This window comes from Ctenopharyngodon idella, chromosome 16 (assembly GCF_019924925.1).
Source record: "Ctenopharyngodon idella isolate HZGC_01 chromosome 16, HZGC01, whole genome shotgun sequence".
Lineage (NCBI taxonomy): Eukaryota > Metazoa > Chordata > Actinopteri > Cypriniformes > Xenocyprididae > Ctenopharyngodon > Ctenopharyngodon idella.
The window spans coordinates 4,866,883-4,879,800 of record NC_067235.1 but is presented as its reverse complement, the minus strand read 5'-3'; the positions used below and the strand labels follow the sequence as shown (position 1 = coordinate 4,879,800).

The following is a 12,918-nucleotide window of genomic DNA, read 5'->3' as shown; positions in this document are numbered from 1 at the left end:
CGCCTATAATAATTTAGACTCCACCCACATGTGACATCATTTACCAGAAATGACATCATTAAGGTGTCTCTTTAACAGTGGTGCAGAAGATTATATGTAGTATCATACTTTTTATTCATATTTTTGAGGAGTATTATAGTCAGGGGAGGTTCTGTAAAATTAACAACTCAACCCCATCACATAAAATTAAGATTATTTTTCAAAATTGTATTTTAATCCATAAGCATATACCCCCAGTTTCACAGACAAGGCTTAAGCTAGTCCTAGACTAAAATGCATGTTTGATCTGTTTTAACTGAAAGCAACTCGAATTGACATAGCTTAAAATAAATCAGTGCCATTGTTTTGTCTCAAGATGTACACCTGTAATGTTTTTTTTTCTGGTGTACGTTTATAAAAGATACTTAAATAATCCATTTTGAGCGAAAAACCTCGACCCCATCACACTCAACACTGTCACATATCTGTATATTTCATATCTCATACTGTATATTTGAAAACTTGTGACAGGGTTGAGTTTTTCACTTAATTTATGAATAATTTTAATTAAAAAAAAATGAAGGCATTTCTTGCTGATTACCACCTGACATGTTAAAGACTAAAGGCCCGTTCACACCAAGAATGATAACTATAAAGCTAACTATAACGATAACTATATTTGTGTCCACGTCAACGTACGATAACGGTCTGTTTATTCTAACCTCAAGCGCTGCGGTTTCAAAGTGTGTACAACATGTTTTTGCTGTTCTTGTTGCATTTACACGGCTTTAACCAGCAGATGTCCTCAGCATGCTATGTTTCGAGTGAATAGCTAGTGTAATCGATCTAATCTAACACTGAATTTAGCTGATGAAATCAATATAGTGGAATAAAAACAGCCTAGTCTTTTTCACTGCAACTTCAAAGGAAGCAAGACAATGTTGTCGAAACTAGCGCTGGATACCAGAGGTAACTTTATGTTACACTGTTTGCTAGCCTGGCATAATGATCTTATCATTAATAGTTCTCACCATTTTCTTTAAAGTATCCTTGAAAAGAGGGTTTGACTTGTCAAACAGTGGTGGATTTTTGTGTACTTCAGCGATTTACTTCTCCGCAATGTCGTCTGCCATTTTAAATGTGCGAGCCCTTAAATTAAAATGGATTCTGATTGGCTGTCAGTGTTTTATCGTTACACAGCTGGAAAAAAATCTTTCTGAAAGTGATCCCAATGATATCGTTTCTCTATATCGTTATTTTTATAGTTATCGTTCTTGGTGTGAACGGGCCTTAATTGTGATTTTAGTTAAACATCTAAATTAAGAGAGCACAGACACACAATTTGTCTATTTTTAACTTTAGTCCCATAAAAATATGAAAATTATCATAAATGTTACATTTGTATTTATTAAATTGTTATGAGGGACACATGAGCAGTAGGTAGATGTTTGTTTTATAACAAGTTTTGTGTAAAATCCTTTTTAAACCAGTTCCATTTTGTCCATTACTTGAGAAAAAAAAGGTGTTTAAATCTGAAAAATAAAACAGAAAATAATAAGTCATTAATGCCTGAGGTGGGAGAATATGATTTGTTGGAGGTTTTGATATGTGCCTAATGATGTGGGGTATTTAGAAAATTTATTGTAGTTTAAAAAAAATCCAAGTTGAAATATTACCGAATCCCAGGAGATGAATGGATGGATCACAGCCTGGTTTTAGCTGTTATTTAGCAGATAATACTATAAATAAAAGACTGGTTGAATGTGCATAAATACTTGCAATTGCAAAACTTCACAAAAATCACAAAACGTTAAACTTCAAAACATTAAGAAATGTGTTATTTAATCACTAATGTGTGCATGTGAGAGTTGACAAACTCCGCAAAACAATCCAGGAACTTTTCAGTTACTTCTATTATATAATGTGATCTGAAAAGTGCAACAGTTTTAATGTTACGCAGTGATGATGATGATTTCAATCACTTATGTTTCGGCTTTAAAGCCAGAGCTTCGAGGTTGGCGGGACCACCCCATACTGTCCCAAACACATTTCTCTCCATTTTAAGGGCTTGTTCCAGGGGAAGCTCTCTTCCTGAGATAACAACCTTCTTGACGGCCTGGATCACCGGGGCCGGACCCTTAATGAACTGACTCAGCCACTGCTCGGCGTGTGCCAGTGTATCTCCCTCACCAGAAGAGCAGTGGAGCACCTCATCAACCAGTCCCATCTGTTTTCCAAAGTCTGGATCAACCTTTTTAGCTCCACTCAGCAGTTTCAGGGCGTTCTGGCTGCCAACAATACGAACTAGTCTTGCAGCTCCTCCCCATCCAGGTACCAAACCCATATGCTTATGGACAAACTGGATAACACCATCAGACGTCATCAACCTGGACAAGGAAATAAAATGGTAACATTCTATTCCGACAGGATATTAAAGTTAAAATGGCTTAATAAAAACATAACTTTCAGAATACAAATCTTTCACTACAGTCCAAAAAGATCAAACCAATTTCACAGACTGTAATGATGCTGTGACCTTCCTGTCGGCCGTCATTTGTGTGCGTTTCTTTTCCCTTTTGGTCTGTGTTTGTGTGTCGCTCACATGCGATTGGCTGACTAATGGATGATTGGGTGATTCCCCTCACTATTTAAGTGACATCTTTCCCTCAGATTGTGCGTTCCATCATAGTTTGTGATTCCACGTCAACTTAGCCTTCGTCTTTTTGTACACTTTGACTGGAGCTGGATTCAATTTTGAGGATTTTGATATGTTTGTCAAATAAATGATTAAAGGGTTAGTTCACCCAAAAATGAAAATTCTGTCATTAATTACTCACCCTCATGTCGTTCCACACCCTTAAGACCTTCATTCATCTTCAGAACACAAATTAAGATATTTTTGATGAAATCCAAGAGCTCTCTGACTCCTCAATAGACAGCGATTTAACCACCACTTTCAAAGCCTATAACGGTACTAAACACATTGTTAAAATAGTTGACGTGACTACAGTGGTTCAACCTTAATGTTATGAAGCGTACAGCCGTATAAATGGACGTATAGACGTATAAACGGAAGCCTTCACTGCGTTCACTACGTCAACTGCGTATGACACCAGTTCAAATTGTTAAAGGATTAGTTCACCTTAAAATTAAAAAATTGCATCGCTTCAAAAGGCCTTTATTAACCCTCTGGAGCTGTGTGGAGTGTGTTTATGATGGATGGATGGATGCACTTTTTTAACTATTTTAACAATGTCTTTAATACCTTTCTGGACGTCAAAAGGTGCATTGACGTTGCTGCCTATGTGCGGTTCAGAAACCTTCGGATTTCATCAAAAACATCTTAATTTGTGTTCAGAAGATGAACGAAGGTCTTACAGGCTTGGGACGACACGAGGGTAAATTCTTAATGACAGAAATTTCATTTTTGTGTGAACTAACCCTTTAAAATAACCTGACTGCATAAGTGTGCACACCCTTTTATAATTGGGTATGTGGCGGTGTTCAGAATGAACTAATCATCAAGCTCATGTGAAACAGTACACACCTGTCTTCTCCTGAAGTGACTGATTAACTCCAAATAAATCTCAGCTGTTCTTGTATGATTTTTCTGAAATCTTCTTGGTTACATGCTACTACAAGAGCCATAAGCCACAAAAAGCTTCCAAAACTGATGAGAAGACAAAGAGAAAACTGGTCAGGGAGGCTGTCACGAGGCCTAGAGCAACATTAAAAGAGTTGCAGCTCTTTCTGGCAAGTACTGGTTGATCCCTACATGTGACAACTATCTCCCGTATTGTCCATCTGTCTGGGTTATGGGGGCAGGAAAAAAACATCCAAGCCCAGCTAAACTTTGCAAAAATATATATCCAGACTCCCAAAACCATGTGGAAAATGTGTTATGGTCTGATGAGAACAAGACTGAACATTTTTGTCAAAACTGTAAAAGGTATGTTTGGCACAAAAACAACACACATCAGCAAAAGAATGAGGGACGATGAGGCATGTTGGTGACAGCATCAAGCTTTGGGCTGCTTTTCTTGGTGCTTTAGTTAAGTTGCTGGAATCATAAATACATCCAAGAACCAGTCGATTTTGGCAAAGAACCTTCTGGCGTCTGCTAGAAAGCTGAAAATGAAGAGACTTTTCACCTTTCAGCAAGACAATGATTCAAAACATACATCTAAATCAACAAAAGAATGGTTTTAGCAAAGAAAGATGAATGTTTTGGAACGGCCCAGCCACAGCCCAGACCTGAAACCTATAGAAAGCAAGTCTGTGGGGCGACCTGAAGAGGACCGTGTTCAGGAGATGCCTTCGCAATTTAACACATCTGGAACGTTTTTTTGCAAAGTAGAGGGTGAAAATATTCCCAAGTCAAGATGTGCCAAGCTGATAGACTCCTTTCCAAACAGACTGAGTGCTGTAATAAAATCAAAGGGTGCTTTAACCCTCTGGTGCTCTTTGGAAAATTTTACGTTTTGATTTTTTAGAATTTTTTACTTCATCGGAGTGGTACAAAACTTGTTAAAGGTTTTGGCGCTTGCTATGTTGAGAGAAAAAAAAAAAAAAAAAAAAAAAATCATAGACATGATTTGAAATGGTTAAACTGTCCTGAGAGAGAAAAAATATATATATATTGTACTCGAAATTGACCGCATTAGAAATAAATGGGAAATTAATTTCATCAAGTGGAAACGTGTGGTACTGCGCACAAACAAAATCTTACTGAAAGCTCATTTTTTGAGATATCAAACTCAAATTTGGAACACAACTTCTTTAGATTTATGGCTTTGATGAAAAAGTGTTTTGGACAATATATAGTTCATATAAAAATTGAAAGTAGTATTTTTGTGCATTTTTCATAACAATAAAGGTACAATTCTATAATATTTTTTTATGTTCACTTTTTTAAACTTGTTTTACTTCAGCATTAGTCTGCCAAGTGTTGTCTATAAAAAGAGACCAAACATGTCTGTGCTCCTAAGCAAATTAGTCAATTTGAATAAATGAATAAATAAATCAAATAATATGACCCCTGTAAACAAATATGTCAAAATATGTGCGTGTTTGTACCTGAAGTCACAGGCAGTGGTGAGTTCTGCTCCCCCACCCAGCGCTCTTCCCTCCACTAGTGCCATGGAGATGAGCGGCAGCCTACCTGAAAGAACAGGAGTTTAGCTCTGACACAGCAGACTGCAGAAATAATGCTGTTTAAGACAAATGGATCTGCACAGTTTTGAAATTAGATGGTCATATTATAGACACTACAGACTTTGAGGGGACAGCCATTTGAAGAAGTACCAAAACCATAGTGGAAATTATTGAATGCACTTTTTCAATCCTACACTACAAAACGAATGTACAACCAATGTTAAGACCCATAATGCACTGTGGGGATTCTGCCAAACTTTGGCAGTAAATGCTCATGCAGGTAAGCTGCATATATGCTGATTTGGTGCTCAATTACTATTATTAATGGTTTTTATTATTAGCAATATTTGTAAACATTGTTTTCGCTACTTAATATTTTTTGTGGCAACTGTGATACATTTTTTTCAGGATTCTTTGGTGAATAGAATGTTTGAAATAACTTTTATTTGAAACAGTAATCTTGTGTCACATTATAAATGTCTTTACTGTCACTTTTGATAAATTTAATGAGTATTCATTTCTTTTTCTTTTTTTTTCTTACTTGCCCCTCTTGAATGGTAGTGCATCACGGTTTCCAAAAAATTTTAAGCAGCACAGCTGTTTTCAACATTGATAATAAAAAGAAATGTTTCTTGAGCAGCAAATCATCATATTGGAATAATTTCTGAAGGATTATGAGACACTGAAGACTGGAGTAATGATGCTGAAAATTCAGCTTTGATCACAGGATAAATTACATTTTACAATATATTTACGTAAGAAATATTTTTCTATTTGAGTAATAATATTTCACAACAATACTAGTTTTACTGTATTATTTGATCAAATAAATGTAGCCTTTGTGAGCATAAGAGATGTCTTTCAAAAACATTAAAAAAATAATAATTCAATACCTTTCTGGACCTTAAAAGGTGCAATGACGCTGCTGCCTATGTGTGCTTCAGAAACCCTCAGATTTCATCAAAAATATCTTAATATCTAAAATATCTTAAAGGGTTAGTTCACCCAAAAATGAAAAATCTGTCATTAATTACTCACCCTCATTTCGTTCCTTCATTCATCTTCAGAACACAAATTAAGATATTGCCAAAAGTTTTGGGACGCCTGCCTTTACGTGCACATGAACTTTAATGATATCCCATTCTTAATCCATAGGGTTTAATATGGAGTTGGCCCACCCTTTGCAGCTATAACAACTTCAACTCTTCTGGGAAGGCTTTCCACAAGGTTTAGGAGTGTGTTTATGGGAATTTTTGACCATTCCTAGAAACCTAGAAGCATATTTGTGAAGCCAGGCAGTGATGTTGGACGAGAAGGCCTGGCTCGCAGTCTCCGCTCTAATTCATCCCAAAGGTGTTCTTTCGGGTTGAGGTCAGGTCTCTGTGCAGGACAGTCAAGTTCCTCCACACCAAACTCTCTCATCCATGTCTTTATGGACCTTGATTTGTGCACTGGTGCGCAGTCATGTTGGAACAGGAAGGGGCCATCCCCAAACTGTTCCCACAAAGTTGGGAGCATCAAATTGTCCAAAATGTCTTGGTATGCTGAAGCATTAAGAGTTCCTTTCACTGGAACTAAGGGGCCAAGCCCAACCCCTGAAAAACAACCCCACACCATAATCCCCCTCCACCAAACTTTACACTTGGCACAATGCAGTCAGGCAAGTACCGTTCTCCTGGCAACCGCCAAACCCAGACTCGTCCATCGGATTGCCAGACAGAGAAGCGTGATTTGTCACTCCAGTGAACACGTCTCCACTGCTCTAGAGTCCAGTGGCGGCGTGTTTTACACCACTGCATCCAATGCTTTGCATTGCACTTGGTGATGTAAGGCTTGGATGCAGCTGCTCAGCCATGGAAACACATTCCATGAAGCTCTCTACACACTGTTCTTGAGCTAATCTGAAGGCCACACGAAGTTTGGAGGTCTGTAGCTATTGACTCTGCAGAAAGTTGGTGACTTCTGCGCACTGTGCGCCTCAGCATGCGCTGACCCCGCTGTGTGATTTTACGTGGCCTACCACTTCGTGGCTGAGTTGCTGTTGTTCCCAATTGCTTCCACTTTGTTATGATACCACTAGCAGTTGACCGTGGAATATTTAGTAGTGAGGAAATTTCACGAATGGACTTACTGCACAGGTGGCAACCTATCACGGTACCACACTTGAATTCACTGAGCTCCTGAGAGCGACCCATTCTTTCACAAATGTTTGTAGAAGCAGTCTGCATGTCTAGGTGCTTGATTTTATACACCTGTGGCCATGGAAGTGATTGGAACACCTGAATTCAATGATTTGGAGGGGTGTCCCAATACTTTTGGCAATATAGTGCATTTTTCATAAAATCCGATGGCTCAGCATGACTCTTAAGAAGACAATTTACACTTTCAGATGTCCAGAAAGCTACTAAAGACTTATTTAAAACAGTTCATGTGACTACAGTGGTTCAACTTTAATGTTATGAAGTGACAAGAATACTTTTTGTGCGCCAAAAAAAACAAAATAACGACTTTATTCAACGATATCTAGTGATGGGTGATTTCAAAACACTGCTTCATGAAGCTTTGAAGCTTTACGAATCTTTTGTTTCGAATCAGTGGTTCAGAGCGTGTATCTTGCTGTCAATGGAGGCCTCACTGAGCCATCAGATTTCATCAAAAATATCTTAATTTGTGTTCCGAAGATGAACGAAGGTCGTTTCACGACATGAGGGTGAGTAATTAATGACAGAAATTTCATTTTTGGGTGAACTAACACTTTAAATATCTGAATAATTGTTCCAAACCTTTGACCGGTAGTATACATATATGCTGCAATAAGCTCTACTTGACCTTCTATTTCCAGTGTGATAAATAAAGCAATGGGACTAATTAACAGCCACAGTTTGACTCATCATTTGATCTGACTGCCAAATGTTATGACATCTTTATTTATTATCATGATGATAACTGGACAACTACCCTTGCATAAACATGCATGTTTCAAAAAGAAGGACGGGAGATCATTTTCATGGTGTGGCAAAGATCCTCTACTTTCTTCAAATTTCGCTCAAAAAAATATATATTTACAGTATTGAGCCCTGGTGTGTTGACTGCCCAGACTAACCTGAGGAGTCGTGTTAGAGTGTTCTGCATGAACTCACACATCTTCATGCCATCCTGAAAAACACAACAAACATTACATCTACTGGAAACACTGTGTTTTGTTTTTCAGATGTTTTAGTAAGCTACAGAAGTTCTTCAGCTCTACAGTAAGTTTCCCAAAACTCTTGAAAATAAAGCTTCCAAAAGCGGGTTTTCGCAGTGATGCCATAGAAGAACCATTTTTGTTTCCCCAAAGAACCTTTCAGTGAACAGTTCTTAAAAGAACCATTATTTTCTTAGAATGAAGAACTTTTTAATAATCTGAAGAACCTTTTTCTACTATAAAGAACTGTTTGTGGAATAGAAAGGTTCCATGGATGTTAAAGGTTCTTCATGGAACCATTAATGCCAATTTATTTTTAAGAGTGTGAGGTCCACTTATAATGTTAGCAAAGATAGACCATGTGTTTTTCACTGGGAAGTTTTTAGTTATGAAAGTTACAATATCTTCTCAGAGTACAATTAACTTTTTGATCTTAACAAATAATGTATTGAAAATATCAAGACAATATGATAATGGGTCTATAACTCTCCTCACATGTGGGTTTGCTATCGCTCTGACTGCATTCAGATCAGATCCAGAGCAGAAGGTTCCAGCAGCTCCCTGCACAATGACAGCTTTCCCTTCTGTCCAGGTCTCTAGTTCATGCACACCGCTGCTCCAGTTCAAGCATCATGCTGCCTGCAAGAGAGCGGGAAAACAACAAATAATGAAGTCATTCAAACTGACACATTTAAATGTCCTTTTTGTTATATGAAGGTCACATTAAACCTGGCTTTTTTAACATGCTAACATAATTTATATTGCCTACATTTCAGATGTATTTAATGTATGTAGAGATTTTATTGTTTATTGTTTGTTGTCCCAGACTGACAATCTTAAAGTCACCATGAAATCAACAACTGAGTTGACAATTCCAATTTTATGGAATATTGCAGTATTTATTATAAATTATTTATCCGTGCACATCATTATTTTTTTACATTCATGTTCCCTCGTAAACTTTAATCAAAATAACTTCCCCTCCCTCTTGCTACTACATCTCTTCTCTGATGATGTGTTTACTGCCGTGAGGGCGGGGCAACCTGTCACTCACATGAGCAAACCAATAGCAAACAACAACCATCCAATCAATTCCCCATAGAAAAAAAATAAAGCCCCGCCGCCCTACATTTGTTCTTGCACCAGAAGCCGTTTCTCTTGGATATACGACACAAAATAGGGCAGAAAAGACTCGTAACTTCAGTTTCATGTAACTTTTGTCTCAGAACCAGCCAGTCATTCTTAAAATAAGAAAGTTCCTAATACAAAAACATGAATTACTACATTTTAAGTATGATAATCTCACAATTTCACAACAAGAGTGAGACATAAAACAAATTTCACAAATTTATTGTGTTAAAATGGGGCATTTTATTTGTATGAAAGTCAATAGCAAGTCAACGGGTTCGGGTTCTGCTATTTTATTCCAAAAATAATAATAATAATTTCCACCACAAATCTTTAGACAATAAACTGTCCATATATGTGGAGTTAACATGAGTACCTGAGAAGGCGTTCATGCGCGCTGGATTACTGACAGTGAGCACCGCAATCCCTGACTCCTGCTGCTTCTGGAGCTCTATGGATCCTCCTGGGAAAGCCTGCAGCTTCTCCCTGATACTCTCAGCAGGTCCATTCGTGTGGCTGCAGACGGTTCGGTTCTGCTGAAGGATCCTGCTCACAGCACTGCGAGTCTGGATCAATCGGCACCGAGCAGCACCGCACACACTCATTATGATTATGTCGGGTCTATTATATTGTTCAGTTGTCAATGCATGTATTTTTCATTGTTTTAAAAGTACTTGACCTGTTTCGAACCTAGGAGTAACTTTAAAAACGGTCCTGAAAGAAACAAAGTATTAATGTAAACTTTCCGCTTTAAGATACCGCCTACTAATTGTAAACTTACAATTAAATTCTGAATAAAGCTGTTATATGCACTCCACGTGTTGAAGAAAATCGCAAAGAAATAAAAGCAGACGAAATATACCCACCAGAGATATCGATGGATTTATCCCATTTATCCAAATTCGCGATGCTGCAATTGTCCAGAGGGGGGAGCTGTTCCCCAATACACACTGCAGCGCTGCAAATAGAATACATGAAAAATATAATATAACTATTGATATGGTTTATTGATGGTATAAAATGTTAGTATCATGGTACTTTGTATATTGCATGCTAGGTTACAATTTGAAGACCATGGTACTGTAAGGTTGATACTACGATAGTCCAGTAATGTACCACTGTATTAAATGGATCATAACTCTTTTTATAGCCTATATGCCACGACACCTATCTGTTAAAGTGCTGTAAAAAAATTTAACAAAAAAGGTGCCAAATTCTGTGCCCTGTTATACAATATAATAGCCTATTGTTTCAAACACAAAGTTGCTTTATGGGTCATTCCTGGTATTTGGTGCCTTTTGGACATCAAAAAACGTTAGGGACAAATGAACAACAGTTTAAAATACTTATGATTCTTCTAATTTATGGGCATTGTGTACATTTTCTCATGTCCCTTTGAACCTTTAAAAGCATATCGATTAATAAATTATCAGAAAATATAGATAGCTTATATCAGCTACATATGAATTGTAACACATCATTTTACATTTTTCGTTTTCAGATACAAATGTCTGAAAGTATGTTTTATTCACTTTTTAAAGTAGCCTACTTACATTATTGATATTCATACACTTTTATAGCCTACTTGCTTACATTAGTGATAATGGTTCATTGTCACTGAATTATTAGTTTGTTTGTTTGTTTGTTTGTTTGTTTTTTGGTATTTTCAAGAAATTAGGCCTATTGATATTGTAAAAAATCAGTGGTATCAAAAATAGACGGATGATTTCCTATCTCTCACATACAACCAGTTGCAATATTAGGCTTTTCAGCCTTTCCAAAACAGTTACCGCCTTGTCGTTAAAGTAGTGAATAACCATTTGAAGCGTATTGTTTTGCAGCACAGCGAAATTTGACCGAAATTCCAGAATTGTCAGACTTTATAGCGCGGTGAATGTTTATATGTTTGTCGATGAATGGGACACTAAATATCATTTTGACTGTAATGAGATTTTCCCAATAAATAGGCAGGAATGATGCTGGTGTCCTTCATGATTGTTCTTTCTGACAACAAAGCACTTTGATCGCGACGAGCTCGTAATCACGACTTCACAAGTGGGAAGTAGGAAATTTCCGATAGCACGTGAAGGTAGCGGTACCTTATCTGACCTTTTACCTGATGACCCAATTTAATGTCATCCTAAATGCGTAACGTCACAGTCTTCTCTCATTTTGTACAATTCTACAGCCTGGTTGGCAGACAGTACCATATACGTTATTAAGAAAAGACTTAGATGCATTTTTAATTATTTATTAGTTAATATTTATAGGTTATAAGGGTTTAGGTTACAGCGTCACAGCTGGACAGACTACAGCCGTCTGCGCGCGTATTTTTATCTGGCGCCAAACAGACGCTCGCGAATAGAAGTTGTTCGTCTGAGGAGGCAAGCATAGCAACAGAAGCTGCTCGAGCGATTTCCGACATAGGTAGCCTACTGCATTATTTATCACTTCATTTTATCTTTACATATATTTTTAAAAAGCTGTATTTTGTTTAAAAAGATTGCACGTTTTATTTAAAACGTCGACATTTAGGTCTAACTGGCTAGTCTGGCTGTCTCTCCAGATTGTCCCCAGTCCACACAGTAATTTATTTGTTGATAGATTTTTTTAAAGGAACCTCTCTAACATGGAACCATGGAGCCTGGCAAGGTACTTTGTACATATGATATAATCACAATTATACAAAATAATGTCTAATCAGGTTCTATATGCCTTTAATATAACATTTTAGGGGTTTCCATCATGGGAATTTATGTATTAAAGAGCTCGTAAACATACTTTATCTCTAGAAAAAAACTGAAATAACCCGTTAAACATTAAAGTCATTGAACCTTTTTTTCTAAGAGTGTAGTATTCAACCCAAAAGAGTGCAGGAACAAACACATGGAGCCCTAGATGACAGTCAGATGTCATCACATTTCAGAAGGTTGACAGATGCTTCATCCTGTCTGAGATGCCTATGTGGGGCTCCTGGCGTCCTGTTGGGAAAGATGTTTGAGTGAAGTGGAATAAATGTGGACAAGGATGAGGTGATTTGTGCCTGGGGAAGGCGATCTTCATCCTGGCATGTAGGCTAAGGTTTTCTGACAGGATGCTGCAGCTGCGAAAACATTTTTTTCCTGACTTAATTCTGTAAGCGACTAAAGAGAGAAGGTTGGAGTCTAAATGTCTACACTGACTAGAATAGATTCTTGGGATGTGAGGTAGAACGCAAATTCAATAAAATGAACTGTACTTCAGACACTGTATTCAAAGTGACATTTTAGGGGCATATTGGGAAAAAGGTTCAGGAGTAAAGCAGGTTCGATTCTCATTGAATACATATACTTGTGGCTATTGCACCTTCAATCAAAAACATTCTTCTACTTTTATTCACAAAATTATACACTAAAAAAAAATGTAAAACATTTTTTCTTTTGTCAAATAAACTTCAATAATTAATGTGGTTCAGATAACATAATATTTTGAGT

General features: G+C 37.2%; 1 protein-coding gene across 1 annotated transcript; it reads right to left on the bottom strand.

The window, feature by feature from the left end:
* Positions 1-1,366: 1,366 nt before the first annotated feature.
* echdc1 (enoyl CoA hydratase domain containing 1) lies at positions 1,367-10,327 on the bottom strand. The gene is given in 6 exon segments (XM_051866415.1): positions 1,367-2,366; positions 5,056-5,136; positions 8,237-8,289; positions 8,813-8,926; positions 8,928-8,956; positions 9,822-10,327. Coding segments are annotated over 6 exon segments (915 nt in total). The 5' UTR covers positions 10,051-10,327; the 3' UTR covers positions 1,367-1,957.
* Between the last annotated feature and the right edge of the window lie 2,591 nt (positions 10,328-12,918).